This window comes from Monodelphis domestica, chromosome 2 (assembly GCF_027887165.1).
Source record: "Monodelphis domestica isolate mMonDom1 chromosome 2, mMonDom1.pri, whole genome shotgun sequence".
NCBI classification, from domain to species: domain Eukaryota; kingdom Metazoa; phylum Chordata; class Mammalia; order Didelphimorphia; family Didelphidae; genus Monodelphis; species Monodelphis domestica.
In genome coordinates, this window is record NC_077228.1 from 32,462,993 (window position 1) to 32,478,959 (window position 15,967).

General features: G+C 51.8%; 1 protein-coding gene across 2 annotated transcripts; it reads right to left on the reverse strand.

Moving 5' to 3' along the window:
- Positions 1-2,070: 2,070 nt before the first annotated feature.
- Positions 2,071-13,137, reverse strand: AKR1A1 (aldo-keto reductase family 1 member A1). Of its 2 annotated transcripts, none has more exons than XM_056815231.1 (9): positions 13,004-13,137; positions 6,274-6,360; positions 3,998-4,117; positions 3,761-3,912; positions 3,385-3,580; positions 3,088-3,287; positions 2,481-2,553; positions 2,301-2,387; positions 2,071-2,209 (listed from the first exon to the last, which is right to left on the reverse strand). In XM_056815231.1, the coding sequence occupies exons 2-9, from the start codon at positions 6,352-6,354 to the stop codon at positions 2,144-2,146; spliced, it is 975 nt and encodes a 324-aa protein (XP_056671209.1). In that variant the 5' UTR covers positions 6,355-6,360; positions 13,004-13,137; the 3' UTR covers positions 2,071-2,143. The 2 variants fall into 2 exon arrangements, with proteins under 2 accessions (XP_056671209.1, XP_001375829.2); XM_001375792.5 differs by lacking the exon at positions 13,004-13,137 and adding an exon at positions 10,369-10,836.
- Positions 13,138-15,967: the final 2,830 nt, after the last annotated feature.

The following is a 15,967-nucleotide window of genomic DNA, read 5'->3' on the forward strand; positions in this document are numbered from 1 at the left end:
CAGGGATAACAGCACCTACCACCCAGAGTTGTTGTGAAGAACAAATAAGGTATTTGCTCCACTGACCATACAACGTGGGGGTCCCCATTCCTCTCAGAGCACAAGACCCGTGACAAGGGGTCAAGACTCCTTCCCAGGAGCTTCACCCCCAGTCTGTATCCCAGGGCTCAGGGCTCCTCCATTCACCCCCTCCAGGGCAGGATTCATGTAGAACCTTCCCTTGGTCCTTTGGAGGTCTCTCTGGCCCTGAAGAACAGAGGTCAGCAGTGGGGACTAGCCCTTAACCTTGGGGTTCATGGGTAGCCTGGAGGTGGAGCCCTTTTCTTCCTCTCCTCCCAGCCCCACACTCCCTTGGTTACTCAGGTCCTCCAGACTTCTCAGCCATGAGATCCTTTGCTTACAGATCCAGGGATGGAAGAGTCCGTCCAGATGAGGAGGAATAGATGGAGAAAGTGGAAGTGACTTGCCCAGGGTCACACAGCTAGGAAGCATCTGAAGCAGGAGTCAAACTCTAGAAGGCTTGACTTGAAGTGCAGGGCTCTGGGCACTGGGCCACTAGAGCCAGGATGTGCCAAGAAAGGCTGCCTTTGTTTAAGGAGGAATGACTGCCTGGTCTAACCCTGGTACCTCTGGGCTAGCTGTCTTTGATTGGCCATTAGTAGCCTGTCCCTAAGGCTCCCCAATAATGCTAGGGGTCAGTCCTAGCAAGATTTGGTCTCATCTGAGCAGTGAAAGCCCTCTAAAAACCAACCTTGGGGCAGGGAGGTAGCACAGGGGATAATGTGCCAGGCCTGGAGTTGGGAGGGCCTGGGTTCAAATGTGACTACAGATACTTCCTAGCTATGTGACCCTGGGCAAGTCACTTCCACTTTCTTGGATCCTCCTATTCCTCCTCATCTGGATGGACCCTTATGGCTCTTAAGATTGATACTAATACAAAAGGTAAGAGTTAAAAAAACAAAATAAAACCCTTCTCCCTAGGACTGCCCTGCCTCTGCCAAGCCTCACCTGGGACTCTCCTCCAAGGCCAGGAGAGTGGCCAAGGAAGGAAGGAAGGAACTAAGCAGTGCTGGCTGAAGACTAAGGCACTATTGTTGATTATTCTCAAATTTAGTTAACACAAGCTGTCTTGGTGACTTTTCTTCTTTGAGAATCATGTTACCCCAAATTATCCTGGGGTCGACAGAGGTCTGGGGCAGTGAGGTGCCACACAGTGCATAGTGCCAGGACTGTAGTCAGGAAGACACAAATTCAAATCCAGCCTCAGACACTAGCTGTGTGACCCTGGACAAGTCACTAAACCCTATTTGCCTCCGTTTCCCCATCTCTATAATGAGCTAGAGAAGGATGTGGCCAATCGCTCCAGTATATTGGCCAAGAAAACTCCAAATGGGGTCAAGATGGGTCTGAGATGAAACTGAAATGGCTCAACACCCCAAAGAGATTTCTGCTGGTCCAGTGGAGGGGGCTTGGGAACCCATGTCGGTTTGGACCTTTCTCTAAACTAGAAAAACTTTTGAGAACATTAGATTAATAAAGCCATTGTTGGCAGATCTTGCCTCAAATCCAGAGTATCAGATTAAGGGTTTTCTTTCTTTGCCCCTGACGGATTGAATTACTTCACAAGCTTCTTCCTGGTACTTGAGCTACTCCTCACTCTGCCCCATGTTCCCTGGGCAGTGAGTGGGCTCAGAACTCACCTGTTCAGCTTTGTCCCATCCTGCCCCACCCCCCCATGATTCACTCTCAGGTGACCCTGAGCAAGGCAGCTGAAGGGACTGGGGAGTCTCTCTTTCCCCGCATCTCTCTCCCAGCTGGAGCATGGTGGGGAGGCTGTCACAAGGGACAGCGGCCATTCTGCCCCTGCCTTGTAACCTTGAGGAGTTTCCTCATCTGTACAATGGGATCCCAGCAGCACTCAGGTCCCTCCCAGCTCTACCCCTCCAACCCCCAGGTCTCCAACAACGGTCCAAGGAGGCTCTGCTGTCACCTCCCAGGGAGACAGAAAGCTGGCGCAGGACCACTGTAGTCAGGGAGGCACCAGGACAAAGAGGGGCAGAGGAGCCAGAGTTGGAGAGGCCACCATGTGTATATTGATATGGGTCCCTGCCTGGGCTGGACGAAATCCAAAGAAGGCCAGGCCTTAAAAGGGTTCGTTGAAGGGATACAGAGGATGTCCTGCATCTCTTGGGACCCGTTTCTCATTCACCTGGAAAGAAAAAGCAGGAGGTTATCTCAGGGGGCTCCTTGGCCTTGCCTGTGCCCACCTCCTTGCCCTCAAGCCAACAATTCAGCCTTACTGTGATCATGGGCACGATGTAGCGCCAATTTTTGTTCAGTGCCCCCATCTGCTTCATCTCCTCTGGGGTCAGGGTAAAGTCAAACACCTGGGAGGGGGAGATCCAGAGTCCTGAGCCCACCTCGAACCCCCAGAGCTGCCCCTCCCCTTACACAGGGCAGGTGGACGGCCTCTTCCTCACCTGGATATTCTCGAGGATGCGGGAAGGATTGGCGCTCTTGGGGATGCAGATCACCTTCCGCTGGACCTGCCACCTATAGGGAGAGACACAGGGACCAGGGAGCGTGTCATGTCCGGCAGGGCCTTCCTCGTGCTCCCAGGTGCCAGCTGGAGCTCCCAAAGCAGCGTGGGTTAGCAACCATAGTTAGAGGGTCTTGATTCAGAGAATTGCAGGATTTAGAACAGGAAGAATTTATCCCTTCATTTGACAGATACCCCAAAGCTCTCATTTCTCTTTTTTTCCCTCTAGCCAAATTTTTAAAACTTTACCTTCTGTCTTAGAAAGCAACACTATGTGACTAAAGCAGAAGAGCAGTAGGGATAGGCATGGGGGTGAGCAGAAATGAACTATCCAAAGTCACCCAGTCAGGCCAGCACAGCCTGGGAAATGCCACAGGCTCAGGGCACCTGGGTAAAGGCAGAGCCTCGAAGGACAGGCTGCATCATGACACCCAGGAAGGACGGGGCAGTAGGAAGGTGGGAGGCCTTGAGCGTCAGGCCAGGCCCCTTCACCCCGCTCCTATCCTCCACATTGGGGTGCTCAGCCCTGCCCCCCTCCCCCCACTTACCTGAGCAGAATCTGAGCCGGGGACTTCCCGTGCTTCTTGGCCAGTTCAAGGACAATGGGGTCCTCCAGCAGGACGGGCTCGGCCGGGTCTCGCCAGGCTCGGTCCGAGGAGCCCAGTGGGCTGTAGGCTGTCACCTCCAGCCCCCGCTCCCGGCAGTGGGCGATGAGCTCATTCTGGGCCAGGTAAGGGTGGCACTCCACCTTGTTCAGAGAAGGCAGGGCCGCTCAGCCCCCGTGCCCGTCACGTGGCACCCCGACCCTCCCGGCGCCCCCCCCCCCCACAGCAGCCCCAACTCACCTGGAGCACGGCAGGCCGCACTGTGGCGATGCTGATAATGTCGTTGATCTGGAGGCTGTTGAAGTTGGACAGCCCTATGGCCCGCACCAGCCCCTTGGACACCAGGGCCTCCATGGCCTTCCAGGTGTCCCTGTAGTGGACGCTGTCGTAGCGTATGGTGCCGTCCTCGTTCTTGGGGAAGGGGTTGTCCCCCTGCCTGTGGGAGCGACAGCCCCATGTCCCAGGCTCTCCCTGGTCCCTCCTGCCTCCCCCCTGCCATGGAGGGGACCCGAGGACCACCTTCTGCAGCCCAACCTGCCCATCCCCCGAGGCACCCCCAAGACACTCCTGGCCCTGTGGGCCCTAGCTCACAGCCCCGCGCTGCTTCCTCGCTCACTCAAAACCGTAGGGCCAGTGCATCAGGTAGAGGTCCAGATACTGGAGCTGGAGGTCGGCCAGGGTCTTCCTGAGGGCCGGCTCCACGTCCTCAGGCCGGTGCTTGGTGTTCCACAACTTGGACGTCACGAACACTTCATCCCGCGAAACGGCCTGTGGGGGAGGGAGAGGACCTGCTGGGTGGGGGCCTGGCTTATGGGGTGGCGACCCCCAGCACCCCCCGCCGGCCCACCTTTACCTTGCCTGGCCCAACATTCTCTTTCAAGGCCTCGCCAATCTCCACCTCATTTCCATAGATGGCGGCACAGTCGATGTGGCGGTAGCCAACGGTCAGGGCGTGCTTGATAGCTGCTTTTACCTGCCAGGGAGAGTGCCAGAAGGGAACTGGGTCAGGCCTAGAGTCAGGAGGTCCTGGGTTCAAATCTGACCTCAGACACTTCCCCGCTCTGTGACCTTGGGTGAGTCACTTGACCCTCATTGCCTAGCCCTCACCGATCCAGTACACAGTACTCACTCTAAGGTGGAAGGTGAGGGTTTAAAAAAGAAAGAATGGGCCTGGGAATAGTGATGGGTGGGAGCAGGGACTCTGCTTAGGGACAGCCTGTCTGCTCAGGTTTCCCCCAGAGAGGATGTCTCCCTGAGCCTCAGTTTGCTCATCTGGAAACAGGGATGGGGATGCTAGACGCCCACATTCTCAGCGAGCTTCTCGGACAATAGAAATTATTCCCATGGCTCCCCAGCCCACTTCTCACGGAGGAAGGCCAGAACCAGGAGGATGAAGGTAGAGGCAGCCTCTTGCTCTCCACTCGCACCCCTGAAGGCACTGATGGACCTCGGACCAGCTGCAGAGCCTGGGCATAGGCAGGGGTCCCCAGGAGCCTTTAGCCAACACCTGACAGCCATACGGGGCTCCCCTCAGCGGCTGTTCGCTTCTGTCTCTGTCCCTCGGGCCCTCCTATGTTATGCCAATAACTGCGTGTCTGTGGCTCTTCCTAGTTGGCAGAGCCCTTCACAGACACGATCTCAAGCAGTGAGGGAGGTGAATGTGGGATGGGGAGCACAAATCGCCGTTATACGGAGGAGGAAGGAAGCCCAGCAGAGAAGGGACAAGAAGCTGCCATTCAGCCCAATGAGTCGGGCTGCCTCTCCCCTGGTGGTCCAGCTTCAGCCCTCTTCCCTGACCCCTTCCAGTGGCAGCTGCCTCTCCCACTCCCCATCTGTTTCCCGGGTGCCAGGCCTCCTTTTCTGCAATCTAGGGGCACACTGGGGATGGGGACCTTCCTTTGTGAGAAGTGGGCAAGGAAGCCATCAGAACAATTTCCATTAAATGGGTTTTGCATGATAATACAGGTATGACCCAGATTGAATTGCTTGCAGCTTGAGGAGGGGGGAGGGAAGAAGGCAGGGAGACAATAAGGATCATATAACTTTGGAAAACATGAAAACTTGTTATTAATATGAAAAAATTAATAAAGAAAAACAAATACAGAAAAATGTTAAAAAGAACAATTTCCACTGCCTGAGCAGCTCACTGAGTCTGTGGGGGAGTCTAACATCCCCATTCTCATTTCCAGATGAGCAAACTGAGGCTCAGGTAGAGGCGCCCACAAAGGAGCCCCAGAGGAAACCTGAGCGGACAGGTTCCCTCTAAGAAGGGGAAAGAAGAGAAGCAGAAGGAGCAACAAGTTCCAAACAATCATGTACACACGCCCCCATTGGAATGTTCTAAGCTGGAAAGAGAAAGGTGAGCTCTATGGGGAGGGCAAGAAAGGCTGCTGGGCAGCTCCCCCCACCCCCAAAGTCCGCACAGAACAGGCATCCACTTCCTGCCTCCTCCCTCCCCCATCCCTTCTGGAGGATTACAGAACTGGTTGGGCACCTGGGGGCTCAGGCCCCAGTAAGCCGGCTGCGGGGGGTGGAGGGAAAGGGATCCTTCACAGGGCCTAGGCATGTCTGGCACGCATCCACCTCAGCCCTGGTCTGGTCACCAGCAGGGCCCTGGGGTCTCGGGGAAGCTGCCTCCTCCTCCCCCCTGGGGAGCAGAGGGGCAGCCTAGGACACCAGGGGCGCCTCTTCTATTCCTGCCAAGGTCCCTGTGCTTCTGGGCAGACAGGCAGTCCCTGGCCTGAGACCCCAGAGCCCTGGGCTCATGACCCAGCTCCAGCCCTTCCCAAGGCTAAGATCCCATCAGTCAATCTCTCTGAGCCTGTTTCCTCTTCTGTGGAAGGGGGATGATCTCCATGCTTCCATCTCAAAGGACCGTTGGGAACGGCAAAGGGTTTGCAAGCCTTTGGACCACTCACTGGCCACCAAAAGACTCAGACTCCTGGGACTCCCCTTCTGAACAGGGTTTAGGGGCTTGTTGGCAGCTGCCTGGTACTGTTTGCTGTTTCCTGTGGGTTGTTCTTCTCTGCAAAGACTACGGTCCTCATGAAGGCAAGGGCCAAGGCCTCCTCTCCTTCGGGGGGCTGCCCTCTCTCCCCCAAACACAGGCCTCTCGGCACCCAGACTCACCTGCCCAGGCTCACTCTTCCAGGTACCGAGCCCCAGAAGAGGCATCTTCTGTCCAGTGTGGAGGACACAGAATCCCACCATTGTTACCTGCAACCCAAGAAGGAGAGAGCTTCACTCAGACATTCCCAACAGTGCTGGCCCATGTCCCGCAGATGGGGAAGGGATGGAATGTGCCATGATGCACCACTCACAAAGCACACCGAGGGAATCGGGGAGATTCAGAGAAGCACTGCAGGGAGAAGAGAGCGAAACCCCAAGAACTATGCACCCCAATGACCGCTCTATGTGCACAAATCCAGCAAAGGCAGCCACAGAACCTTGGTAAAACCAGAGACAACATTCAGGAGGAACCCAGAAATTAGCACCAAGACCTATCCATCTTGTCTAAGGGGACATCACATTTGGTTTTTTTAATCCTTACTTTCTGTCTTAGTAACAACTCTAAGATAGATAGTTAAAGGAGCAGCAGTAGATAGAGCACCAGGCTGGGAGGTCCTGGGTTCAAATCAGACCTCTGATACTTTCTAGCTGCGTGACCCTGGGCAAGTCACTTAACCTCAACTGCTTAACCCTTGCAGCTCTTCTGTCTTAGGACTGCTACTAAGACAGAAAGTAAAGGTTTAAAAAAAGACAGAAAATCAAGGGCTAAGCAAACAGGGTTGGGTGACTTGCCCAGGGTCACACAGCTAGGAGGAAAACATTCATTTTTAAAATAAACTCAACAACAAGAGTTGGCAATCTACTGTACATGCCATCTCCACCTTTTTTTCCCTTCTTCTTTCATGAAATTTTAGATTTTTAAATAGTTGAGTTAGAGGGTAGAGATTCAGAGTATCATAAAAATTGTCAGAAAAGACACACAGTAAAGAAGACAGGATAAGGAAGGACGATGGGGGGAAAATTCCAAAGGAATAAGGTGACAGAGTGATCCAGACCCTCCTTATCTGAGAAGCCAAGGGGAATCAAGACCATATTTTGTCCCAATTGTTGGTGGCTTCCCCTGGTGGCCTTGGGAGCCCCTGGCCCCACAATGAAAAGAGGGTCCTAGATTGAGAGATGGGCAATCCCTGAGAGGTTACATTTCATTTTACTGCAACCCACTGTCACATAGGTAGGAAGCTACAGAGTCAAAATGAGGGGGACAAGCCCCAAGAAGGGGACAAGCCTAAGGAAGGACCCAAGCTGGCCAGGAGGAACCCTCCCCTCCCCACCAGAGCACATAGCACCTATAGCTTAGCCCTCTAACTCTTCAATCTCAAATCCTCCAGGAGTTAGCATGGGCGGTCCAAGGTAGGAAGAAATGGAAGAAGTCAACAGAGATCTAACCCTTGTTAAACTCCCTCACTCTTGTCTGTTGAATCAGAGAGGCCAGACCGCCTCTGAATTGAGGATGGGTGATGGCTGGGCCCAGAGCTGCCAGCGTGGGTACACATGCAACATCCTTGGTCCTGGTAGCTAAGATAAAATGAAATGAGCAAGGGCATCCCCTGCTCCTAACTCTTGTATATATTATCATTTTATTATAATACGTTTATTATTTATTCTATACATAAATATAAAATAACACTTACCTTCTTAGAATTAATACTGAGTATCGATTCTAAGAAGTGTTAGGGCTAGGCAAAGGGGGTTAAGTGACCAGAGTCACACAACTAGGACGTATTAGAGGTCATATTTGAACCCAGGTCTGCCTCTCTCCAAGCCTGGCCCTCCATCCACTGAGCCACCTCGCTGCTCCCCATTCCTTCCTTCCATCTTCTAGTCATTCCTGAGACTTGGCTCCCTCCTGAAGTCGCAGCCTCCAAGGCCACCCTTTTTCCTTTGACTGAGTTTTTCACTCACGCCCCTTGGCGCACTGGTTAAGGCAGGGGAGTTGGAATACTCCTTCTTCTTCTCTGCCACTTCCAAGTCCTCCCTCTACCTTCATCATCAGTGACTTCTCCTTTAGGGTTCACTGTGCCACCCAGCTGCCCCCAACTCCTATAAGGTGAATGTGACACAGGTTACAACTTGTTTCCCAGGCGACAACAGAAGTCCCCAGGGGGCAAGTAAGGACTTTGTCCCACTTCCTCCATCCCTCCTGGTAAGTCCTTAGCAAAGAGACTTTCAACCAGAAATCTGAACAGGACATGGCAGGAAGTGAAGGAAGAGGGAGGCCAGAAATCCAGGGACCCAGGGGTGGGATCTAGGCCTAGCTGTGCCATAGTCTCTAGGTGTGGCCTCTGGCTGATTCGGGCTGGTCAGGACACCTGGCCTCCTTAACAATGAGGGCTCCCAGGGACTGATGGGAGGAGCCCCTCACTGGAGGCTCGGACTGGCTAGGACCTTTGAAGCCTAGTCTAGCTCTGCCATCCTGACTCACCCCTTTCCCATTCAATAGCCAGGTCTGGGAGACACCTGGTCAGAGCAGGGCAGGAGATAACACAAGGATCCTACAGGTATGTTGGTGTTTTCAATTGCCCCAAGAAGACTTCTGGAATTATAGCCAGAAAGAAGGCACCAGGAGCTGCTGCCAACAGGGAGGCCACAGCCACCCAAGAAACTTCTCCCTTTTACCCACCAGGGGCTTAGAGCAGAATACAATGAAGGGGCAAAGATAGCCCCAGCTTGGAAATTCCCAAAGAGGAGTTGGCCTAGAATTCAAGCAGGAGGAAGACAGACTTCTCCAAGATGTCATTTCCATTTTCCTCTTTCCCTGTGCTCAGCTCTCTAACCAAAGGTTCCTCCTCAAAGAGTGATATTCTGGGGGCAGCTGAGTGTCTCAGTAGATTGAGTCAGCCCTAGAGACTAAAGATCCTGGGTTCAAATCAGACCTCGGACACTTCCTAGCTATGTGACCCTGGGCAAGTCACTCAACCCCCATTGCCTACCTGTTACTGCTCTTCTGCCTTGGAACCAATACATAGTATTGATTCTAAGACAGAAGGTAAGAGTTTTGGGGTTTTTTTTTAAAGTGGTATTCCTCCCCTCTCCCTACCACTGCCACTGCCAAAATAATCTCAGGGATCTCACCATGTTACTCTCCTGTGGCCTCTAGGACAGGATGTAGTCCCTGCAGCCTGGGACTTTAGAGGGCTTCACAATATAACCCCAGACCTCCCTTCCAGGCTTACTGTATAATATGCTATATATATATACATATATATATATATAAAATATCCATTATAACCAAATAGGTTGACTAGCTATTCATCTTCCCATCCCCCTGCCCTGCATGCATTCTCTCCTCCCCTTGGCCTCTTCCAAGGCTCAGATCCTATCTCACCTACTCCAGGAAGCCTGGTCCTGATCCCCTTAGGTGCTAATGTTATCTTCTGGGGTTCATATCTACACAGCCCATCTCTCCCAAAAAAATGTAAGCTCCCCCAAGGCTGAGATTATTCTGGTTTTGGACCCTGAAGCCAGTCCAGATAAGGAGGAGTAGGAAAGAGAAATAAGAGGTTATAGTGGGAGGTGTCAAGGCCTGATGGAGAGCTCCCCTCCTCCCAGTGCCTCAGTTTCCCCAGAGAATGGGGATTTAGTCAGTGCCTGGAGGATGAAGGAAACTTGTTGGGGGAGGAACCCAGAAGGAAAGCTGATAGGTTCATACAAGAAGGATCTAGCAAATCAGAAAAGCACTTCTGGGAAGCAGGCTGAAAGGCTGGGTGAGAAAGAGCCCCAAGTGGCTTTTTGGGGGAAAAGAAACGCTTTCTTAACCTGTGCCCTTTTCAAAGAGGAAAAAAGGAACTGCCTCCTTGGTCCTCTGCCCTTACTCCCCTCGTGAGCCTAGGAAAGAAAAGGGAAGATCTCCAAGAATATCGGCACCAGAGCAGGGAGAAGCAGTGGCTTCAGCGGGCACTAAATGGGGGTAGAGATCCCTGATCCCTAGTTCATAGGTAGGACCCTACCCAACCCCAACAAGCCTCGAGCACGCCCTCAAAATCGTCCCCCCGGGCAAAGGCAGGAGCTGCCATCCCGGCGCCGAGAGAGAAGGCTAAGCTGCACAGGGAGGAGGGAAGGGGCTCACATTCAGAGCGTGGGGGCAAAGGGGAGCAGGGATGGGCACTCCCCTAACATATAGATACAGATGGGGGAGGGAGATCTCGAGATCCTTACCCTGTCCCGCTAATACTACGGGCTCCTCAGGAAGAAAGATGTCGGGGCGGAGGTCCGGGGGAGACTGCGAGCGCGTGAGCTTAGTGGGGCGGCTTCCCGAATCTCAGCCTCGCTTCCGAGCGCCCTCCCCCTCGGCCCGGAGCCCCGCACTTGGACCGTGCGCCCTCCCACTCTGACCGTGCCCCACCCCCTCACCACCTTGCGCCCTCCTACTCCAGCCGGAAGCCCTCCCTCTCAGCCGGAAGCCCTCCCCCTTCAGCCCTGTTCCCTACCCCATGGTTGTGAGCCGGTGCCGCCCGGCCGTGAGCCCTCCATCTTGCCCCCGTGGTCCCACCCTCTTGACCGTGGACCCTTCTGCAACAACCGTGCGCCCTCCTTCTCGGTCGAACACCGCCCCTCCCCTCCGTGTACCCTCCCTCGTTTCCCTCCCTCTCGGTCGCCCTCTCCCCCTCTCTCTAGCTCTGCGCCCGCCCGGCTGCGGGAGGAGGAGCTTCCCCAACATGCACCCAGAAATTGACAGTGAGCCCGGGCCGCGCTCCCGGAGAGCGGAGACACGCTTATCACAGCAACGTGGCTGCTTTCTTCCCTCCCTCTGACTGTCTCAGCCTGCCTCTGTCTTCTGTCTCCCCATGACCTTTTTCCCTTACATCCTGAGGCACCCTTGACCCAGGTCTGTTGCCTGGGCCCTGGAGCCTTGGCAGCAGAGGCTCACCCACGTTTTCTGAAAGCAGAAAGTCCTGGGGTCCTGTTCTTGAGACCCCTGCCCACCCTTTGAGCCCCTCTCCCAAGAGTAGGTTGACCTTTGGTTCCAGAAAACTAACGTTTTAAGCCCATTGCAGACAGCTGCCTTGTGTGACCGTCACATGCCAGACCCTCAGTTTGCTCATCTCTCAGGCTCTACCTAGAACCTAGGGTGCAGGGTCCCCTAAAGGGTCTGGGAAGTTGGCTGGAAAGAACAATTACATCTTGATTTTCAGGATTTTCAGTAACTGCCTGGGTGCCATGATGAATGTAAGCCGCAAAGCTATTTATGGAAGGGGTCAGACTTCACCAGACTGTCCAAAGACCATGCATGGCCCAGCAAAGGTTTACTATGATGCCCTCCTGACCTGACTTCAAAGGATAATCGTAAAAAAATCTAATGATTTAAATATAATGTTTGTAATGTTTGCAAAAGGCTTTATTAAACTTAAAGGACCACATGCTGTCAGCTAAGGAACACCTAAAAGCTAACTAATCCTCCTCATTTTGCTGGGAAAACTGTGGCCTTAGAACCCAGAAGGTTCTGGAACAAAGTTACACAGTCAAGAAGCAAGTATTAATTCAGCATTACCAGAAGGGGCAATTTGACTATAAGACGCACTTAAAAAAAAAAAAACACCTTACCTTCTGTCTTAGAATCTATAGCAATTCTAAGACTTCTAAAGTAAGGGCTAGGTAATTAGGGTTAAGTGACTTGCTCAAGGTCACACAACTAGGAAGTATCTGAGGTCATATTTGAACCCAGGACCTCTTGTCTCCTCCAGGTCTGACTCTTTATCCACTGTGCTACCTACCTGCCCCCCCCCCCCCCCCACAACTTGCTCTTACTTTCTAAATCTTGATCTCTATTTCACAAAAAGACTCCACAAGTCTTTATTCCACAAGAATAAATCCTTATTCCATAAAATCTCTGAGAATACCCTTTCCATCTGATGCCTTCAAAAGAAATCTGGAACATCTTCCCCTATTAGAATTGGGGGCTCTTTTGAGAGCAGGGCTTACGTTTCCTTTTCCTTGTGTTTATCTCTACAGCACTTAGCAGGGTGCCTGACACAGTAAATGCTTAATAACATCTTCCTTCTTTCCTTCCTCCCTCTCCTCCTTCCTTTTCCTCCTTCCTTTTCCTCCTTCCTCCCTCCCTCTCTCCCCTCCTCTCCTTCTTTTCCTTCCTTCCTTCCTTCCTTCCTTCCTTCCTTCCTTCCTCCATTCCTTCCTCCATTCCTTCCTTCCTTCCTTCCTTCCTTCCTTCCTTCCTTCCTTCCTTCCTTCCTTCCTTCCTTCCTTCCTTCCTTCCTTCCTTCCTTCCTTCCTTCCTTCCTTCCTTCCTTCCTTCCTTCTTTCCATTCCTTCCTCCCTCCCTCCTTCTCTTCCTTCTTGGTACATGCATTCATTCATGATCAGGCCTCACCAGGTTCAAGGATCAAACAAAACAAAACAAAAAAAGGGGAGGCTGTTCCTAGGAATGTCACAGTTTACACAGGGAGATAATGTCAAGTAAGCAAACAATAGGATAATTTCCAAGTAAAAGACAATTAATCCCTTCAGACTTTCACAAGTCCCTTCCAGGAAATCAGTGGATGGGGCCCTTTCTAGCCCTTCTACTCTGATACAGATGAGTGTCTGAGAGAGCGGGTGCCTAGTGTTCAGAGACCTTTGTGATCCCCACACTCCTAGGAGACTGGGTGCAGGAAGGTGCAGGGATGAGTTCTCTGAAGCCCCCTCTGCCCAGTCTATCTCAGAATGATCTTTCTTCCTTTCAGGCTTTTGTTAGTCCAGGACCTGAGAGCTCCAGAGCACCCAGGACAATCTGGGGGCCTACTGGCCCTGGTTACCCCTGCCCCCCTTCTCTACTTCCCAATCCCCTGTCACTTACCAGAAACCAAGCTTCAGATAGGTTCCTGCTGTGTCCAGGCCTTCACCTCCAGCGCTGGGCTCTCCACCTGCAGCAGAGGTCAGACCTACTCCAAGGAGGAGCAAGGAGTGGCGCCCTTGCTAGTTCGCAAGCTTTTCATTTTTTATGCCCAGCTGCACATTGTCTCATGTGAACTTCAAAGTCCAATCTGGGCCTGCCCAGAGGTGACCCAAGGAAGCTGGGAAAGCCTGGAGTCAACAGCAAGAGATTCTGTAGGCCATCTCAGGCCACGTGAAAGAGGCAAAACTGATGTTTGGTAGAATGTCTGATGAAGAAGCGAGCCCTGAGTTAGCCTCCAGCACTAACCCTGGCCTATCCAAGCAACATCTCTCATGTCTGGGGAAGGGAACAGACAGAAGTAGCTCAAGACCCAGGGAGGTGACTGGGGTATAATGGGAAGAAACCTGAATTTGGAGCCAAAGATTTCCTTTGGAATTCGAGCCGCCAACTGATTACTGGTAGTGACCAGCCTTCCTCTCTCCCCACCAGGAAAGAGAAGGATTGAGATTTCAGAGGCGGGGGGAGGCCTTTTTAACTAGAAGGTGGATGAGTCCTGGAAGGGGGCCTACATACTGGCCTCCATTGTAGAATCCTGTGTCTAAGGAAGACCTTAGCCATGCCTGGCCATTCAATGCTTCAAACTCAACCCCAGAGCCAGGGAACTGGGTGTGCCACTGGGCAAAGGCAGGATGATAGGGGAGCTCTCATTCAATGACCAAAGACCCTCCCTCCAGGGTGGCCTAAATATTAAACTGAATTCATTGAGCAAACATCTAATAGGGCTGACCATCTGCAGGTCTACTGTTATAAGACATATCTGGAAGAACAGGCTCTAATGCTGTAAAGAAATTTGGGAAATGGGGAAACTGAGGCCCAAAAAGGGAAGAGACTCATGCAAGGTTCAACAGGGAATAAGACTATAAAGGAAGATCAAGGCCACTGCATAGAGACAGATATCCATGGGATGCTCTGAAAGGAAAGGGATTTTGTTATTCAGTTGTATTTGACCCTTTGTGACCCCATTTGGGGTTTTCTTGGCAAAAATACTTGAGTTAGTTTGTCATTTCCTTTTCCAGTTCATTTTATAGATGAGGAAATTGAGGCAAACAGAGTTAAGTGACTTGCCCAGGGTCACACAGCTACTACAAAAGTGAGCTGGATTTGAACTCAGGTCTTCTCACTCCAGGTCCAGCATACTATCTTCTGTGCCATCTTGCTACCCATCAAAAGGAAGAGAATAAGCATTTATCTCTACAATGTTCCAAGCAAAGGAGCAAGCATATATCTCTACTATGGGCCAGGCACTGTGCTAAGTTATTTATAATTATGACCGTATATAATCCTCACAATAATACCCTGAGAGGTAAATGCTCATTATCCCCATTTTTACACTGGAGGAAACTGAGGCAGACAGAAGTTTAAGGGCTTGTCCAAGTTCACACAGCTAGTGTTTGAGACTGGATTTGAACCTAGGACTTCTTGACTCAGTTCACTCTCAGGTAGTTCAGCCTTCCTTCCCTTTGGTAAAATGATGAGTTAGAGGGGGCGGCTGGGTAGCTCAGTGGATTGAGAGCTAGGCCTAGAGACAGGAGGTCCTAGGTTCAAATCTGGCCTCAGACACTTCCCAGTTGTGTGACCCTGGGCAAGTCACCTGACCCCCATTGCCTAGCCCTTACCACTCTTCTGCCTTGAAGCCAATACACAGTATTGACTCCAAGACAGAGGGTGAGGGTTTAAAAAAAAATGATGAGTTAGAGCAAGGGAAAGAAACAGGCACCCCAGGACAGCCTGGCCTCACCTTCTGGGCTGGGAGCTATTCCCAAGGGGAGGGGGGAAGGCAGAGGTACTACATCCCTGGGTGGAGGGACCAGGGGAAAGGCACCCTCTGTTCTTCCCCCTAAGCAGTGGGGAAAGAAGTATAGGAGGGGTAGAGAAAAGAGGGTATGGGGGGAAGAAAAGGAGGGGTTCAAAAAAGGAGAGGAAAGAGAGGGAAAGAAGGGCATGAGAAAAGGGAAAAGGCAATAGGGGAGGGGAAAGGAAGGATGGGCAGGAGGAGGAGGAGGATCAGTCAGATTGCTCTGACTCAGCGATTCCTAGATCATTGGTGATTTTTCTTACCTGACTTCCTTCTTCACTCCCCCTCCTTTCATTCCCCTTTCTTTTGGGGAGGGAGCAGGGAAAGGACAGAGAAATATCTGAGGGGATTTCTTTTTTTTTTTAAGTTTAATTAATTAAGAATATTTTTCCACGGTTCCATGATTTATGTTCTTTACCTCCCCTCCTCGCACTCCCCTCCCACAGCCAACACGCAATTCCACTGGGTTTTACATGTGACATTGATCGAGACCTATTTCTATATCATTAATATTTGCACTAGAGTGATCTTTTAGAGTCTACTTTCCCAGTCAGCCCCATCAACCCATGTGATCAAGAAGTTGTTTTCTTTCTGTGTTTCCACTCCCACAGTTCTTCCTCTGGATGTGGAGAGCATCTTTCTCATAAGACCCTCAGAATTGTCCTGGATCACAGCATTGTTGCTAGTAGAGAAGCCCATTACATTCAATTGTACCACAGTGTATCAGTCTCTGTATACAATGCTCTCCTGGTTCTGCTCCTTTCACTCTGCATCAATTCATTATTTCTTTGAGCACAATAGTATTCCATCACCAACATACACCAAAACTTGTTCAACTATTTCCCACTGGAAGAGCATCCATCTGAGGGGATTTCTAACTGCTCATCTCTCTCTCTCCCTCTCTCTCTTTCTCTCACTCTCCCACTCCTATCTCTCTCTCTCTCTCTCTCTCTCTCTCTCTCTCTCTCTCTCTCTCTCTCTCTCTCTCTCTCTCCCTCCCTCCCTCCCTCCCTTCCTCCTTTCTTCTCTCTCTCTGTCTGTCTGTCTGTCTCTCCCCCCCCCCCCCCCCC